Source organism: Crotalus tigris, unplaced genomic scaffold (genome assembly GCF_016545835.1).
Source record: "Crotalus tigris isolate CLP2741 ecotype Arizona unplaced genomic scaffold, ASM1654583v1 scf7180000017847.2079705, whole genome shotgun sequence".
In the NCBI taxonomy this organism is placed as follows: Eukaryota; Metazoa; Chordata; class Lepidosauria; order Squamata; family Viperidae; genus Crotalus; species Crotalus tigris.
Genome location: NW_024096670.1, coordinates 688,777 through 706,530, shown reverse-complemented (window position 1 = coordinate 706,530; position 17,754 = coordinate 688,777). Strand labels below are relative to the sequence as shown.

At 42.8% G+C, this 17,754-nt stretch overlaps 1 protein-coding gene across 3 annotated transcripts in view; it reads left to right on the top strand.

The window, feature by feature from the left end:
- The window catches only part of PARG (poly(ADP-ribose) glycohydrolase), a 58,611-nt gene that overhangs the window by 28,705 nt on the left and 12,152 nt on the right, over positions 1-17,754 (top strand). For all 3 annotated transcript variants that reach the window (XM_039343364.1, XM_039343363.1, XM_039343365.1), the window contains 4 exons: positions 10,759-10,838; positions 12,149-12,209; positions 12,974-13,049; positions 16,219-16,366. In XM_039343364.1, the coding sequence (XP_039199298.1) occupies positions 10,759-10,838; positions 12,149-12,209; positions 12,974-13,049; positions 16,219-16,366 (365 nt within the window). The remainder of the gene's footprint in view (positions 1-10,758; positions 10,839-12,148; positions 12,210-12,973; positions 13,050-16,218; positions 16,367-17,754) is intronic.

The window sequence follows — 17,754 nt, the reverse complement described above, 5'->3', positions numbered from 1 at the left end:
TGATTTCAACAACCTTGATTCTCACGCTAGGCTCAGTGTTGTTATGTCTAGTTGGACTCCCGTTCACATCCCCCCTCCCCAGCATCATCTAACTCTAAAAATGAAAGGAAGAAAATGGCTACATCTAAATCTGTTGTCAATGCACAAACATCCAATGTTAGCGGTGTTGACAACAACAATCACAAAACACAGCAAACGCAAATTGGTGTTGCTTGATGTGCGCAGGTGATATTAGCCCCCATGACGCATAACGGATATTTCGGAGAAGCTAAGATTGTCGATGCTCAGAAGTAATACCTACAAAATAGGCCAAAATCACATAATATAGAATTGTGCAACATACGCAACACACAAGACAAATCCAAGCACAGTGGAGCTGGTACAGAACCAAGACAGCCAACTAACCAGTCAGCTAATCACACCCAAGTCTTTTGGCTCCCTGATGGCCCCAGAGTCAGATTTCTTCCGTCTTAACTCCTCTTTTCTAGATGGTTGTGTGTTCTCACAAAGACACATTGAGGGGTCACCGGCTGACATAACTGGGGCCCATCTTGGGCCAGAAGCATTATTGGAGATAGGACACTGGAAGTCCTTCATTTTGCCCACAGTTCTATTGTCTTTAAAATAAACTTGAAAGTGCAAGGAAGAAGACAAGGAGAGGACATGTTGGGGACCCCAGTTTTTGATGATTGCTCCCCAAACATTTGTTAGGAAGTTTACCCAATGACTTATGATAAGAGTTTTAGTGTCAAAGGTAACTTAATGTTCATGCCTTGGTTTGGCATCTTCTCTTTGATTTCTCCTTGCAGTAGATGTCCCATACTCATCCTTCCTTCCTCTTCTCCCTCTCTCCGTCCCTTCCTTCCTTCCTCTGCTCCTTTCCTCCCTCCCTCCCTTCCTTCCTTCCTCTTCTCCTCCCTCTCTCCTTCCCTCCATCCCTCTTTTCCCTCTCTCCCTCCCTCCCTTCTTTCCTCCGCTCCTTTCCTCCCTCCCTCCCTTCCTTCCCCCTTCCTTCTTCCCTCCGTTCTTTCCTTCCTCTTCTCCTCCCTCTCTCCCTCCTTCCCTCCCTCCCCTCCCTCTCTCCCTCCCTTCGTTCCTCCTCCCTCCCTCTCTTCCTTCCTCTTCTCTCTCTCTCCCTCCCTTCCTCCGCTCCTTTCCTTCCTCCCTCCCTTTCCCCTCCCTCCTTCCCTCCCTCCATTCCTTCCTTCCTCTTCTCCCTCTCTCCCTCCCTCCCTCTTCTCCCTCTCTCCCTCCTTCCTCCCTCCCTCCCTCCCTCCCTCCCTCTCTTCCTTCCTGTTCTCCTCCCTCTCTCTCCCTTCCCTCTCCCTCCCTCCCTCCCTCCCTCCCTTCCAATCACTCACTACTTATAAAGAATGAAATCTTTCATCTTTCTAAGAAGATTCCTCGCTCCCTCGCTCCATATAATCTCAGCGCCACTAAAGAACATTGTGTTCATATCTGAGAAACTTCTTTTTTCTCAAGACGGACAGTTCTAAATAAAAAATTATTACGCAGGGACGAATCTTAGATTGTAGTGTGTTCCATTGGTTAATGCTAGAAGACGAAGAGGTGGTGAACCCTGTCCTCTCTTTGAAAGAAAGCAAGCTGATGAACTTAAAAAAAATATAATCAAGACCAGGGTAAAGTATACTAGTTAAGATACATGTAACTGCAATGAAATAGTCTTAAGCAAGGAAATGATTCTGCTGCCTATTATGTTTATCCAGGGGAGTGGAAATCTGATTTTTGCAGTAATGCAATTGTCTTTTACCATAAGCATCAATTTGATAACTTTAATGACCATCAATTTTTTCATCTATTTGAGCTAATCCGCTTTGGGAATAGAGCCCCATATTAGATGTATGAAAGCTGCCTCTGGTAAGTCTCCTGCACACGAGTTCGTTCCCAACACCTGAATATTTTCTGGAAACAGAAAATTTGTTTTTTTTTTTTTTTAAACTAGCTTGTTTATGAACTCTGCGCATTATTTCCCCGTGGAAAATTTTAAAAACGCAACAACAGGAAGATTTCCTTGTTGAGTTATTGTGCAGCTCGGAGACCAACAATACTTTGGGGGTACATTTGGAACTGAGAAAGTGTCAGAGGCACCCTTTCAGACTAGGTTCCATAATGCAGTTGACGCAGCTGCCATAACCACCCATCCGTCCTTTGTTTTTAAACTGACTCTTGCCGTCACAAATATTCAAGCCACAAAAATAAGCTGGCTTTTTGAAGGATGGTGGGAGGCAAACAGTTCTGGACCAATGGTGGGATTCAAATAGGTGAAGGACCGGTTCTCTGTGTGGATGCCGCTTCCGGAAGTCCATTCCGGGCCTGGGCAACCAAAAATTACCGTATTTTCCGGCGTATAAGACGCCCCTGACTTCGGAGCTGATTTGCATGCTTTAGAACAGTGGTTCTCAACCTGTGGGTTGGGATCCCATTTGGGGTCGAACGACCATTTCACGGGGGTCGCCAAACAACGCAGTCCGCCATTTTTTCCCCCTTTTCTTTGGCCACGCCCCTGGCACCTGGTGATGTATAAGTGGTTGGGGGGTCACCACAACATGGGGAACTGTATTATGGGGTCGCGGCATTAGAAAGGTTGAGAACCACTGCTTTAGAAAGTCATCTTATAACGCCGGAAATTACAGTAGCTACTGGTTCTACTGAAGTGGTGCGAACTGGCTTGAATCCCACCACTGGTTCTGGGGGGGAGGGGGAATTGAAATCTATCCAATATTCATTTTTCGACCAAACGTTGCTGATTGAAGACGGCACAGTGTAGACTTTGTTTGATTTGCAGCTGAATTGCCTTCGATGCATTTCAGCAGGATTTAGTCAGAGACTCCATTTGATCACCCCACTGAAATAAATATCGCTTTAAAACTTTAAAAGACTGAGGCCCATCCCAGTAGGTTTGGCCTTGGGTGCAAGCCCTGGACACTCACTCTGGAATGTTGGATAAAAGTCTTCCTGATAGAAATTAATAGAACCTATTGGGGTAAAAATATAAGCAATGTATGTAAAGACCTTGACTTAACTACTCAACTGAAAATCTTCCTTCCTTCCTTCCTTCCTTCCTTCCTTCCTTCCTTCCTTCCTTCCTTCCTTCCTTCCTTCCTTCTTTCCTTCCTCCCTTTTTCCTTCCTTCTTTCCTTCTCTCCTTCTTCCCTCCCTCCCTCCTTCTTTCCTTCCTTTATTCTTTCCATCCTTCCTCTATTCCTTCCTCTTTCCTTCCTTTCTTCTTTCCCTCTCTCCATCCTTCTTTCCTTCCATTTTCCCCCTCCTCCCTCCCTCCCTCCTTCCTTTCTTCCTTCCTTCCTTCTTTCCCTCTCTCTATCCTTCTTTCCTTCCTTTCTTCTTTCCCTCCTTCTTTCCTTCCTTGCTTCCTCCCTCCCTCCTTTTCTTCCTTTATTCTTTCCCTCCCTCCTTCTTTCCTTCCTTTATTCCTTCCTCCCTTTCCTTCCTTTATTCTTTCCATCCTTCCTTCCTTCCTTCCTCCCTCTTTCCTTCCTCTATTCCTTCCTTTCTTCTTTCCCTCTCCCTCCTTCCCTCTTCCTTTCCTTCCATTTTCCCCTCCTCCTTCCTTCCTTCCTTCCTTCCTTCCTTCCTTCCTTCCTTCCTTCCTTCCTTCTTTCCCTCCCTCCCTCCTTCTTTCCTTCCTTGCTCCCTCCCTCCCTCCCTCCCTCCTTTCCTTCTTCTTTCCCTCCTTCCTTCCTCCTTCCCTCTCTCATTTTCTTTTTTCTTCTATTTCCAAAAGTTTTAATGTTTCCACTTTCTACCGGGAAAAAAAAGAGCCAGGGAAAGTAATATTTGTTGGATAGATGATGCTTTAGAAGATAAAGAACATGTCATTTTGTCACAAATGCACAAAACAATTCATCTTTAGATCAAGTACCGGTAGTTGGTTTTTGGATTTTTTGGGGGTTTTTTTTTCGGTAGAGTTGATGTTACACTTGATATTTGGTTGACTGCCATAAATATGGAAAGATATTGCCTGTGAGGTTAAATGGTTGAAATGTGTTCTTTTACTCACAAGCCAGGGGAATCCTAAACCTCCAAGCTATTTTCTATGTAAATAGAGAAAAGGAAACTCATTTGCTTAATTAAAAGACTCACAGCCATAACCGAGAATTTGTTTTCCACAGTGCTTTGTGTTTGACGTGGTTTGAAGGTGCGTGGAGACTTTCTCGTCAGAAAACTTAAATCTAACTTGAGGAAAATTCTCTTTTTTCTACAACTTTGAGGGAAAAAGTAAAATACAAACATTCTTTATATGCTCAGCTGACTAAAGCAGGGCTTTTCAACCAGTGGTACGGGTACCACCTGTGGTACATGGGCACCTGGCAGGTGGTACGCGACCATCCTAGAAAAGTGGTAGCGGGAGAGGGGAATGAGCTGAGCCGGTGGCAGCACCGCACAAGCCTGAGTGAGAGATGGCTGGAGCTGCAGGACTGTCAGGGCTCAGTGGAAGCGCCAGGATCAGCGCCAGGCTCCAGCTGGAGCTCAACGCTGATCCTGGCGCTTCCGCTGAGCCCAGAAGAAGCGCCGATCGGCTGGAATGTTTGCAGCCTGTCCAGGGTCTTGTGATTTACATTCAGATGCTTGGCAACCGATTCATATTTATGATGGTCACAGTGTCCCAGGGTCATGTGAAGTGACCAAAACCTGCTGCAACCACCCAGCAGACGGGGGGGGGGGGATAAAAACCAAACACCCCCCACCCCACCCCCACTGCCAATCCTCAACAGAAATGCTCACAACAATGGAAACCTCATACGGGAGGAAGAGCACGGCCGGGTGGGCAGGCAGGTATCTTGCTCGGCTGTGGATTGGGGGGCACTTTTTTCAGTGCCACTGTAACTTTGAACAGTCACTAAGCAAACTGTTGTAAGTCGAAGACAACCTGTAGTTTATCACTTTTTTCCTTTTTTTTTTTTTTTTTGGTCATCAAGTTTTTGACACCTTGCTAGGCGACTGGTGGTCCTCGGATGTTGCCATATCCTAAAAGTGATACAATGGGTAAAAAGGTTGAAAAGCCCTGGACTAAAGTATCCAATTCTCTATAAGATACGAAAGATGCTAAACCTTTTGAGAAAATGAAAAAGTAGTACAATTGTGTAGTGGCAAGACAAAATAGATTTTTGATATTACCGATAATGGGCACCTTTTAAATAAATTTAATAGCATGAAAAAAAGGCCAACTGGAAAATAAAGCCTTTTACATTTAATATGAGATCCTTAATCCCCTGTTAAGTTTTTGAAGGGAAGAGTTCTGTTTCCCTTAAATACTACTATATGGACCATTTTTCTATAAAAAGGATTGAATAATTATTGCAGGGGTCCCCAACCCCCAGTCCATGGACCGGTACGAGGCCGCGGCACGCCAGCAACCGGTCCACACAAACAAGCAAAGTCCCATCCACGGGATGCAGGCAGCACACAAAACCACGCACCTTCCGGTCCGCGGGAAAACCTCTCTCCAAGTAACCGGTCCCTGGTGCACAAAAGGTTGGGGACCTCTGATCTATTGCAATTATTAAAACTGCTACAAATAAAAAGTATACGATAAGGAGCAACCTGTGGCAACTGGAATGAAGTAAAAAAAAGAAAAAAATACTTTTATTTTTAAATTCTTGAAGGAAAGATGTAACATTGAAATGTTGTAACTCTGGTGCTGGAGAAGACTCCTGCGAGTCCCCTGGACTGCAAGGCGATCCAGCCGGTCAGTCCTAGAGGAGATCAACCCTGACTGCTCTTGAGAAGGCCAGATCCTGAAGTTGAAACTCAAGTACTTTGGCCACCTAATGAGAAGGAAGGACTGCCTGGAGAAGAGCCTGATGCTGGGAAAGATCGAGGGCAAGAGAAGAAGGGGACGACAGAGAAGGAGGTGGCTGGATGGAGTCACTGAAGCAGTAGAAGTGAGCTTAAATGTACTCCAGAAGATGGTAGAGGACAGGAAGGCCTGGAGGAACCTTGTCCATGGGGTCGCGATGGGTCGGACACGACTTCGCAACTAACAACAAAAAATATCCCAAGCCACCACCTTCATTCATGAGCAGCCATTGTGGACATCCAATGTGTCATCAGATGCTTATAACGAGGCTTCTAAAAAGTGGATCAGAATGTAATCCTGTTCTTGGATTGAAATCTCTCCATATTTGCCAGGAAAGCAAAAACGATGATCATTGTAACCCTCGATGCGTTGCCCTATTAGCAGCAAAAACCCGATAATGCTCAAATTACATTATTGGTTGAATCACAGATACTGAACAACAGAAGTAAATACTACAAGATCAAAACGTTTACTTATATTGCTTTATAATTAGGTCAACGTCTACAAAAATCCCGCCAGAATGCTCCATTAGCAAATGGATTATCTGAAGTCGGATCGACAAATTGCTTTCAAGTTCCTCCTCCCGACCTTGAGTTGAGTTAAATAAAAATGTAAGGAGCACGATGGAAGTGCCACCTAAGACCAAAGCCTTGTAGCATCGGGAATTCTTTCGCAGTTCCACTGTTTGCAACATTTGGGCGCTACAGAAAACATCTGGGACATTTAAGCCTAAGAACAATCTACAAAAGCACGTGTGATGTACCACTTCTCCACTACCTTCAATTGACTAGTGCTTTTCTTCTTACTTCGTGCCACGTTTGTGGCTGTTCTAGCCATAAACAACAGAGCAGGCACCACTAGGGGCTGTAGCATCCGCTGTGTAACCTTTGCTGAGGTTATCAGTTTTGTTGCTAAAGACTGGTTCTTAACAACCTCAGACGTTGAGTAGTTTGCAACCATCCTATCCATTCACTGAGGTGTCTCAGTGACAGTCGTTCCACCAGGTCCCAGAAGATCTACCAAAGATCTCTTTCGTAGTCTCGACCTTTTTCGTGTGGGATTTTTCAGGTTTTCCACATGATAAACACGGCTACTTCATTCATCGCAGTTGTTATGGTTCCGGCTAATGAAACACTTCAAAGAACTTCCAGGAATTTATTTTCCTAAAAGTCTTTTATTGTTGCAAAATGTCGGCACAGGCATAACGGAGGAATGCTAAGATCTAAATTCTCTTCCTTTGAGCAGTTAAATTATCAGCATGTTCCCTCCCTAAATTAGCTGTCATATATCACATTATCCAATTAGTGTGAAGGTCAAATATCAAGGTCAAAAGACTAAGTTCCAGCTATCGAAATTTGGCCCAAAGATGCTTTTATTTTTTCAAGGAGGCAACTGGGGATTTCTTTGTTTCTCCTTGAAGCCGTTTCGCTTCTCATCCAGGAAGCTTCTTCAGTTCTGAACTGAAGCAGAACCAAAGAAGCTTCTTGGATGAGAAGTAAAAAGTCTTCAAGGAAAAGATGTTCTGGGGGGGGGGAAGTACCTGTGGAACACCCCTGACTTGGATAACTGAGAATCTCCTTAGACACGTTGAAATCTGACTTCTCTTTGTCTGAAAACCTAGCGTGCCTTTCTACAAAACGGAATTAGACAGATGTACAGTCACTTAAATATGTACACTTATGTCTAGTTTAACCAAGAGAAGGACCAGGAGGGACATGATAGCAGTGCTCCCATATCTCAGGGGCTGCCCCAAAAAAGAGGGAGTCAAGCTATTCTCCAAAGCGCCTGAAGGCAGGACAAGAAGCAACGGATGGAAACTCATCAAGGAGAGAAGCAACCTAGAACTAAGGAGAAACTTCCTGACAATTAGAACAATTAATCAGTGGAACAACCTGCCTCCAGAAGTGGTGAATGTTCCAACACTGGAAGTTTTTAAGAAGAAACTGGACAGCCATTTGTCCGAAATGGTGTAGGGTTTCCTGCCTGAGCAGGGGGTTGGACTAGATGACCTCCAAGGTCCCTTCCAACTTTATTATTATTATGGATCATCGCACAGTCAGCCAGATGTTCAGACTGGATTTGGCATTTTGTCTACCTATCGAGTCCTTACCCAGGACCTGGGATAGGCAGATGTGGATGTTTGATGGTATTACAGATATCGTCACAAGATGGAAGCATTTCCTAGTAAGGCCGCCTTTTGCAATTGACTAATAGCGAATTTGTCAATGCCAATGGTGTTCAAGTGGTGCTCCAGTTGTTTTGGGATTGTGCCCAAGGAGCCTATGACTATTGGTACTACTCTTGCTTGCTTTTGCCCCAGTCTTTCTATTTCTATTTGTAGGTCTTTGTATTTTGTTATCTTCTCCAGTTCTTTCTCGTCTATTCTGCTGTCTCCAGGCACTGCCACGTCCACTATCCAAACTTTTTTGTCTTTCTTATCGACAACTGTTAAGTCTAGGGTGTTGTTGTTGTTATTACTGTTATTAGTAAGATGCTCTCATCCTACTGTCCCTTCCTAGTCAACATTTCAAGAGTGGGTTTGAGAAACAAGAGTGTGTCCCCAATCTCTTTTGCTATCTCTGGCCTCTATTATCGAAGAGACTCTTTTAAGAGGCATCCTTCTTCCTGTTCTCAAGCCATCACACTTTCTCCTTCAAGGCAAATTGCATTATACGTCGGCGAATTTTGTTTTGTATGAAATCAAATCGAGTCCCATAAATGCAGATGGCTGCAAGGCAGTTTAAAACCTGCTGGATATAAAAGTATGTGCTCTCTCTTAATGACTAAAAATAGTTATGTTTACTGGTGTACAAGGATTTTCATTTTATAAGGGTATTTCTCCCCCCAGCTTCAAAATGCGACAAGGAAGCATGTTTTCATGCACAGTGAGATGGCTGAAGAACAAAAATCTTTTTTTTCCTTAACCAGGAAAATGTTAAAAATAATAATAATAGTGCATTGAAGGAACATAGCTTATTGTTGATACATTCAAGGGGGAGGTTTTGAAATGCTTATTGCCAAAATCAGCGCAAATATAGCCAAGAAAACAAATGTAGAAATGGTGGACACAAGTGGCAGACTTACTTTTGTCTTGTTTTTAATCTGTTAAGTAGAGAAATCACGCCCTTCATTTGCTAGGTGTTACGTAGCAAAAAGCTCAGAAAAGCAAAAGAATGCAAGAGCACCACATGCACACATGAAAAATGGATAGTAACATAAAAATAAAGATTGTTGTTGTTAGTTGCGAAGTCATGTCCGACCCATTGCAACCCCATGGACAACGTTCCTCCAGGCCTTTCTGTCCTCTACCATCTTCTGGAGTCCATTGAAGCTCACGCCTACTGCTTCAGTGACTCCATCCAGCCACCTCATTCTCTGTCGTCCCATTCTTCTCTTGCCCTCCATCTTTCCCAGCATTAGGTTCTTCTCCAGTGAGTCCTTCCTTCTCATTAGGTGGCCAAAGTATTTGAGTTTCAACTTCAGGATCTGGCCTTCTAAAGAGCAGTCGGGGTTGATCTCCTCCAGGACTGACCGGTTTGATTGCCTTGCGGTCCAGGGGACTCGCAGGAGTCTTCTCCAGCACCAGAGTTCAAAGGCCTTGATTGTTTGGTGCTCAGCTTTTTTTATGGTCCAACTTTCACAGCAACATTGCATACATTGCAACTGGGAAAACCATGGCCTTGACTGTAGGTACTTTTGTTGGCAGGGTGATGTCTCTGCTTTTTAGTATGCTGTCTAGATTTGCCATAGCTTTCCTCCCCAGGAGCAAGCATCTTTTAATTTCTTGGCTGCAGTCCCGATCTGCGGTGATCTTGGAGCCCAGGAAGATAAAATCTGTCACTACCTTCTAACAAAGCATAAAAAAAATAAAAAAATTGTATTTACTGTTTAAAATGGAGCAAGGAAGGAACACATATTACCCAGTTCCACAATTGGATCAGGCTAATAAAAAGTTTCTCCCCAGTATATAATCTGTTTAGACGAGTGGAATATTCTCTTGAGTTCTGACAGTAGCTCTGAAATTTTAGCCAGAATCATTTGGATTCAGATAAGCTGGGTAAAGTACCTTTGGGGCACAAGAGAGGAACTATCCAGCATTTTGACGTGGACTTAGACTAAACTTAAAATTCACAACCTGGTTAGGAAACTAAACTAAGCTAAAATTCACAACCTGGTTCCCTGCAGATGTTCTGGATCCAAAGTCCTGTAAGCTTCAGTCACCACAGAAAATGATTAGAGATGTGGGCTTCATAATGCTCGTAAAGCAGCCAGCTGAAGAGATCGTAGATCCGATCAACTTTAAGACTTATTTAGTTTTTCAATAATTTATATATAAATTTTAATATCTTATAGATTGTATCTTTTCTTCTTCTTCCTCCTTTTATTTTTTATTTTTATTTTACTTTTTTATATTTCTTTTTTTTATTCTTTTTCTAAGCATTTTTTTATTTCTAATATTTATGCTTTTGTTCTTTTTTATACATATATTATTGTTAATCATCTTATAAGTTGTTTAAGTAATGTATTTAGACTTATTTATGGTTTATATTTCTTTTTAAGACTTTATGAAATTTTAATTAAGCCTATATTCAGCTCTGGGAAGGTTGGGGGAGGGAGTGGGAGGGTTGGGGTGGGTTGGGCAGGGTTGCTTCTGTAAAAATTTTAAAAATTTTCAATTAAAAAAAAAAAAAGACTCGTGGACTTCCAATTCACAGAATTCATGGCTGGCTGGGGACTCCTAAGAGTTGAAGTCCACAAGCCATAGGTCAGGTCGAGCTGCTGTAGACCGTTGGCCCACGATCCGGAGGGGGAAACCAGAACCTAGAAAAGTCACAGCAGGGATTATCTTTAAATGGGCTTCGTTTTGCTTGGCTTAATTACTTGCCAATCGTTGTCTTTCTCTTTTTTGTTTCCTGCAGATTGTTTGAGGGGCGGTCTCCGAGAAAGCCTGAGAAACTGAAAACTCTTTTCTGCTACTTCCGAAGAGTCACGGAAAAAAGTAAACTTGTCAATCTCCTAGTCTTTTTTCTGCCCCCCCCCCCCCCGGGAATAAGCCTTTAACTTAGAGGTCTTTAATTTAAGCCTTTAACTTAGATTAGAGGTCTGGAGGCTAAAGCATATAAGGAACGGTTGCTGGAATTGGGTATGTCTAGTTTAATGAAGAGAAGGACGAGGGGGGACAGGATAGCAGTGTTCCAGTATCTCAGGGGCTGCGCCAAAGAAGAGGGAGTCAAGCTATTCTCCAAAACGCCAAAAGGCAGGACAAGAAGCAACGGATGGAAACTCATCAAGGAGAGAAGCAACCTAGAACTAAGGAGAAACTTCCAGACAGTGAGAACAATTAACCAGTGGAACAACCTGCCTCCAGAATCGGTGAATCCTCCAACACTGGAAGTTTTTATGAAGAGACTGGACAGCCATTTGTCCGAAATGGTGTAGGGTTTCCTGCCTGAGCGGAGGGTTGGACTAGATGATCTCCAAGGTCCCTTCCAACTCTTTGTTATTTTGTTCTGTTCTGCTTTTAGAAGGCGATAACTTTATTTGGGTGGCCTTAGCTCATCACAGAATAGTCGTTTTGTAGTGAAACAAGATTAATGCAAATATTGCTGGGGGGGAGGGGGGAAACGGAACAAGACTTCCGACAAACGTCTTGAATCCCTGGCAGCTTCTAATAGATTAATAAGACTCTTTAAATATTTTCCGTAGAGAATTTGCCAGGGATATTGCGTTCTGCTCCCTTCATGTATTCATTTAGCAAACCCGCCAGCCGAATCATTGCAAAACACAAGAGAGGAGGCATTTCCATAAGAACAAAGTAAACTAAACTAAAATAAAAGTTGTTCCCTCCTGGACATGCTTATCCAGAAAACGTCCCCTATCCAGCTCTCATTTCTCTGAGATGCGTAGGTAGAATGGCAGCCTTAATTATTAGTAAGCATCCAAATTTATCTACTTCGTTGTCTACTTTGTTTTTAATGTTTAAACTTTTAGTGCTTAACGTTTTCATGTCTTTTTTTAACCTTCTAATGGAATCATGCTCCTGTTTATGACATCGCAAGCCGCCCAGAGTCACTTGATAGTGTGATGGGCAGCATATAAATTCAATAAATAAATAGTGACTGCACAGAAGGAGACCCTTTGCCGAAGGAAATGAATTCTTTCTAGCTGTCAAACTTCCTTCTCTTTCCCCCCAAATGTCTTATATTTCCGGCTTAGAAGCATAGGCTTTTCTGACTTGTGTCCCGTAAGATTTTTTTTTAAAAAAAACTTACTAATATTTTCTCTGTTTTGGTCTGTTTTGCTTATAAGAACCCACTGGACTTGTGACGTTTACCAGACAGTGTCTGCAGGAATTTCCAGAGTGGGAAAGGTAAGTCAAACCAAATCTATCCCCCTCCCCTTTTTATTTATATTCATTTAAATTCATTACAGTGAAAACTCAGCCAAGAATAAGATTGTTGTTCCGTTCAACATGCAAATGGAAACAGAGAGAATGCATTTCAACACATAGCAGTGGCCACTGTCACAAATTAAAACTAACATCTTGGTAAGCAAAGTAGCAACATTTTGAAACCTGAGTTGTTTACCTTAAAGAGCCTTTTATTCGAGTAGCATAATATCGGCACTTACATATTCGAAGCCCAAAACTGAATCTCTCCCCCCCCCCATCCTTGGGCACATAGTATCAAAGAACAATTCCCTCCTCCAATTCACGGTCATAAATCACATTCCCCAATTAGCTTGAAGCCCGGGCTTCCTCTCCAGCTCTCCAACCCGCCAATTCTTTTATCACCTCTTGATTTCAACAACCTTGATTCTCACACTAGGCTCAGTGTTGTTATGTCTCTAGCTGGACTCCTGTTCACATCCCCCCCTCCTCCCAGCATCAGCTAACTCTAAAAGCGAAAGGAAGAAAATGGCCACATTTCCATCTGTTGTTCAATGCAGAAACATCCGATGTTAGCGGCGTTGACACCTGTACGGAGTTTCCTGCTGTTTTTGAACTTTCATCAAAAGAGGTGGCAACTGCTTTATTAATGGATGCAGAGCATATTAAAATGAGGACTTTCCCCCCCCCCTCAAAAAAACCAACAACCCACAATCGTGTTGCTTTGGTATGCTTCTTTTTTACAGATCTCAGAAAAAAATGCCCAGGTTGCATGTCACCTATGAAGGGACGATTGAGAGCAACGGGCAAGGGATGCTCCAGGTAAGCGTAGAATCCACACCTCTACCCATCAGCTCTGTGCTGGGTTGCGTCAAAGCTATCACACATCCCATCGCAACATTAGCATTCTCTATTGGTTCAGCTTCCCGTCTTGAAAAAGCCTTTTGATTGACAGTCAGAAGACCTGGATGGAGCTTGTTTTTGTTTTGTTTTGTTTTTTTGCAGGTCAGGTGAAGACTGACAAGCGTTAGAGAAAGGGGGTCCAGAATAGGGGATTGACAGGCTGCCCGTTTTCCAATTTTTCCCCTTTTCAAACAAAATAAAAATAAATAAAAATTGAGAGCGGCATTGCTGTGCCCTGTCTGGTGACCAGCTCAGCAAGTTCATCTGCTACGAGAGGAATAATTTTGACCTGAAAACCAATCAGCCAGAACAGTTTGATAAGGAGTCTTGTCTCGTCCGTAATCCTGAGGCATTGTTTGCATATTTGCAAGCCAGAGAGAGAAGAATTTTGACGTGCGTGAAGTACTCTGAGCTACACCTGTTGTTGTCTTCTACCTCAAACCCAAATAAATAAGTGTATCCTTTTATTTTCCTTAAACAGTTGAGCATGATCATCCTATTCAGAGCAAAGTGAGTGAGTGGTGAAGATGCTGAACTGTTGTTGTTGTTGTTAATTGTGAAGTCGTGTCCGACCCATCGCAACCCCATGGACAACGTTCCTCCAGGCCTTCCTGTCCTCTACCATCTTCTGGAGTCCATTTAAGCTCAGGCCTTCTGCTTCAGTGACTCCATCCAGCCACCTCATTCTCTGTCATCCCCTTCTTCTATTGCTCTCGATCTTTCCCAGCGTTAGCCCCTTCTCCAGTGAGTCCTTCCTTCTCATTAGGTGGCCAAAGTATTTGAGTTTCAACTTCAGGATCTGGCCTTCTAAAGGGCAGTCGGGGTTGATCTCCTCTAGGACTGACCGGTTTGATCGCCTTGCAGTCCAGGGGACTCGCAGGAGTCTTCTCCAGCCCCAGAGTTCAAAGGCCTCCATTCTTTGGCGCTCAGCCTTTCTCATGGTCCAACATTCACAGCCAAACATTGCAACTGGGAAAACCATGGCCTGGACTATACGCACTTTTGTTGGCAGGGTGATGTCTCTACTTTTTAGTATGCTGTCTAGATTTGCCATAGCTTTCCTCCCCAGGAGCAAATGCTGAACTAAGACTGGATAAATCGAGGTTCAACCCTAAAAACTCACTACAGACCAGCCACTTTCTCTATCTTGATGTATACCATCGTTTCTCAACCGTGGCAACTTAAAAATATGCGGACTTCTGAATTCTGGGATCTGAAGTTCACACATGTCAGAGATGCCAAGACTGAGGAACATCGGCCTAAGCAAGCCTCATGGGATTATTGTTATGGGGATAACGTAGGAGCTTTTTCACGACAAACATCTTGAATCCTGAGAAAAAGGCAGGCTGTAAATGTTAAGTCATGAACAACAAACACACCAGTTAAATAAACTTTGGATAAAGTTCAAAATTCTCCATCTGTAAAAGCACCACCGAGAGTTCTGTTTTGTTTCTTTCTCAAGAGACAACAGTTGTGTGATTAAGAAGATGGCGCATCACACATTCCGGAGTCAAGTAACTGAAATGAATTGCTTAGAAGAGCAAGGACATTTGTCTCATATGCAGCCTCGTGAAAATCCACTCGTTTCTCCAAACTGGAGAAATATGCGTAAACGTATTGTTAATATAGTGCCAGAAACTAGTTTTTAGAGGCCACTTAACTAAATTGCTTCAGTGGCACATGATCATAAATTTGATTAAGAGCGTCTCAGAAAAGGGCCAGCCTTTTGTGCTCAAAACAACATTTTTTTTAATGGGTTTTAAGTTTGATTAGCGTCTTTGGATATCGCTACAGTGTACAAAATAAATGTAGTTAATCAGTAGTACGTGTCCTTGCTGTTGATGGCTATGCTGTTCAGGAATGGCTGCAGGGAGGAGGGAAGATCTTTAAAGGTCTTCATGGCATGGATCCAGGCTACATGAGGGACCGTCTCGCCCCGCTGGGATTGGCCCGTGCCAATTTGCCAACAGAGGAGGCATGCTGCAGATCCCGTCAACCCAAGTATTCCGGTTGGCGGGATCCAGGAGGAAGGCCTTCCCTGCTGTTGCTTCTGCCCTCTGGAACTCCCCCACCCCCATGAGAGATTGGCCCCAACCCTCCCATCTTTTCATAAGGGCCTAAAGACATCACTGTGGCAGTCAGCTTGGGTATCCAGTGGGGGAACAGCACAATGGAGGGTGGTTGATTGAGTAATAACAGATCCCATCCTATGGTAAGATGGGTGGCCAGTAAATTGTATTTATTTATCTATCTATCCATCCACCCATCAAATCAAATCTTTGGAGCAGGATGCTGTTACAACATTTTGCAGTTTCCTGCTTTGGGCTCCTTCAGCTGTTTGTTTTTCATGCCATAAGTCTCTTAAGGTTGGAAAAGTACTAACTGCAGGGTCCATTTTCCAATTGAGCCCAGAAAACTGTCTGTATGTGGTTTTTTTTTGTTGTTGCTTTAAATATAAGACAATTTTCTAGTAATGTATATATTTCTTTTAATTTAAATATGCATTAACATCAACATAGTTTTTGATCGTGTTGCTTGTTAATCGTGAAGCATTCAAGAACTGTAGCCCTCGGACCAGGAATGAAAAATATGTCCAGATGCATTGTTGTACTTTATAAATTTACTTTTGACTACAATCCAGGACATTTCCACCTGAGGGCTGTGATTGTCAGTCCTGTTTCAGCTTGCCGGCTTTCTGATCCTGAATAAACAAAGCAAATTGCCTTGCTAGGGCATACTGTAGTTAGACTAAATATTTAAAAGATGATATTGGTTTTTAATTGTTTGGTATTTTGGTTTTACACGTTCGGTATTTTGAGCAATGCTTCAGAGGCCAGCTTTTGCACCATTTGTATCGTAGCCTTTGGCATTTTTAAGCATGTTTGCGTAGCTCAAAAGCACACTTTAAGAAACTCAGAATGAACGTTAAGATAGCCTTGTCCAATGAACAGAATCAAGTCAAGTTGCTTAAATTTGTGTGATCAGAATCTACTACACAACTGTCCACCATGAGAGATGGCATTCCTATTCGTTTTGGGCTTTATTGAAGCCAAATATTCAGAATGTAATGTTCAACGTATCTTGTCAGGTTGACTTTGCCAACCGCTTTGTCGGAGGGGGCGTCACTGGCGCAGGATTGGTGCAAGAAGAGATCCGGTTCTTAATCAATCCAGAATTGATTGTCTCTCGTCTCGTTACGGAAGTCCTGGATCACAACGAGTGTCTGATCATCACGGGTGAGTAACTGCCTTGACATTAATTCCTGTGGATTCCAAAACTCAACTCTGATTCACAAGAGCACTGGTAAACAAAGAGTGAATCAAGATTGACTCTGCTGTAGAATCGAGATGATACAACAAGATCTGGAATAGTCTTTATTGGAGGGGTCCTTGGTGCTTTCTGAGCTTTCTTGAAGATGTGTCATTACCCAACTAGGTAACACCATCAGTGCTAGTCTAGTTTATGCAAGAAAACAGCCGAGCTCAGAGGGCACCAACAACCTCTCATTTGAACCCTGAGCTGCAAAATATTAGTCTTTGTTGTGATGCAAAGAATAAAGGCCCTCACCTGTTATTTTTCCTGTTCTACTCTTCCTTAGTCATATTTTTCATAGTTAACCAGCTTTTCCTTTCCGCAAATCAGAGAAACATTTAAAAAGAGCAGTTATCTAGATTTACAGTTCACCTTGAGGATGTTGATGCTATTATTTCCCTTATTTTTTTTCTCCATCTTTAGTTTGAGTCTTGAGGGCGTTCTTGGTCATTCATAGAATTTCTGGTCCTTCTGTAAATGGGTTCTTGGGAACGCTTCTTTAAGACCGTCCAGTCAGTTCATGAGTCCTAGAAGAGAAATTATCTAATGATTGGACAAAAATTGATAGCTTATCCTGAATGATGACAGAAATGGATGGTTTCTCTGTTTAGAAGAACAAAATTCTGCAATGTTTAAGCGGGGCCATTGCTGTTGTCAATGCTCCTAACATCGACCACATATGGAGATGCAGCCTTCTTTTTTCTTATGCTTTACTCTTAGAATTAGATAATACTGGGGGAGGGGGAGGAATGTGATGGGATTTAGTTAGACATAACAATATTGTAATAGTGTGTGAACTCAGGGCTTTTGAAATAAGAGATGATAAGGAATGGCGGGAGGAGTAATGGAGGGAAAGTCTGCATTTCAAACTAATTGGAGAATGTGATTTATAACTGTAAATTAGAGGAGGGAATTGTGCTTTGATACTATGTGCTCAGGGGAGGGGAATTCAGATTTTGGCTTCAACTCTGTTAGTGCCAAAGCTATGCTACTCCAATGAAGATTCTTTAAGGTAAGCAATGCCTCGAAGTTCTTTGAAGAGTTTCATCTGTCGGAACCATGACATCTGTAGTATTTTGCAGCTTTTAGCCTCTGATGCGTATGGCGATTTAATTTTGAGGGTCGATTTACAAAATGGAATGTCATTTCCCCTGGTTTGGTAAGGCCCTGTGGTTTTTAATAGAGTATATCACAGGGATTTTTTTCCCCTATGCGAACGATTGAATAATATGACAATCTTTCAAAACACTCTAACACTTACTTTAAGTGGATTTGTGGCTCTGAGGTTTTTGCAAGAAATTGGCAGAAAGAT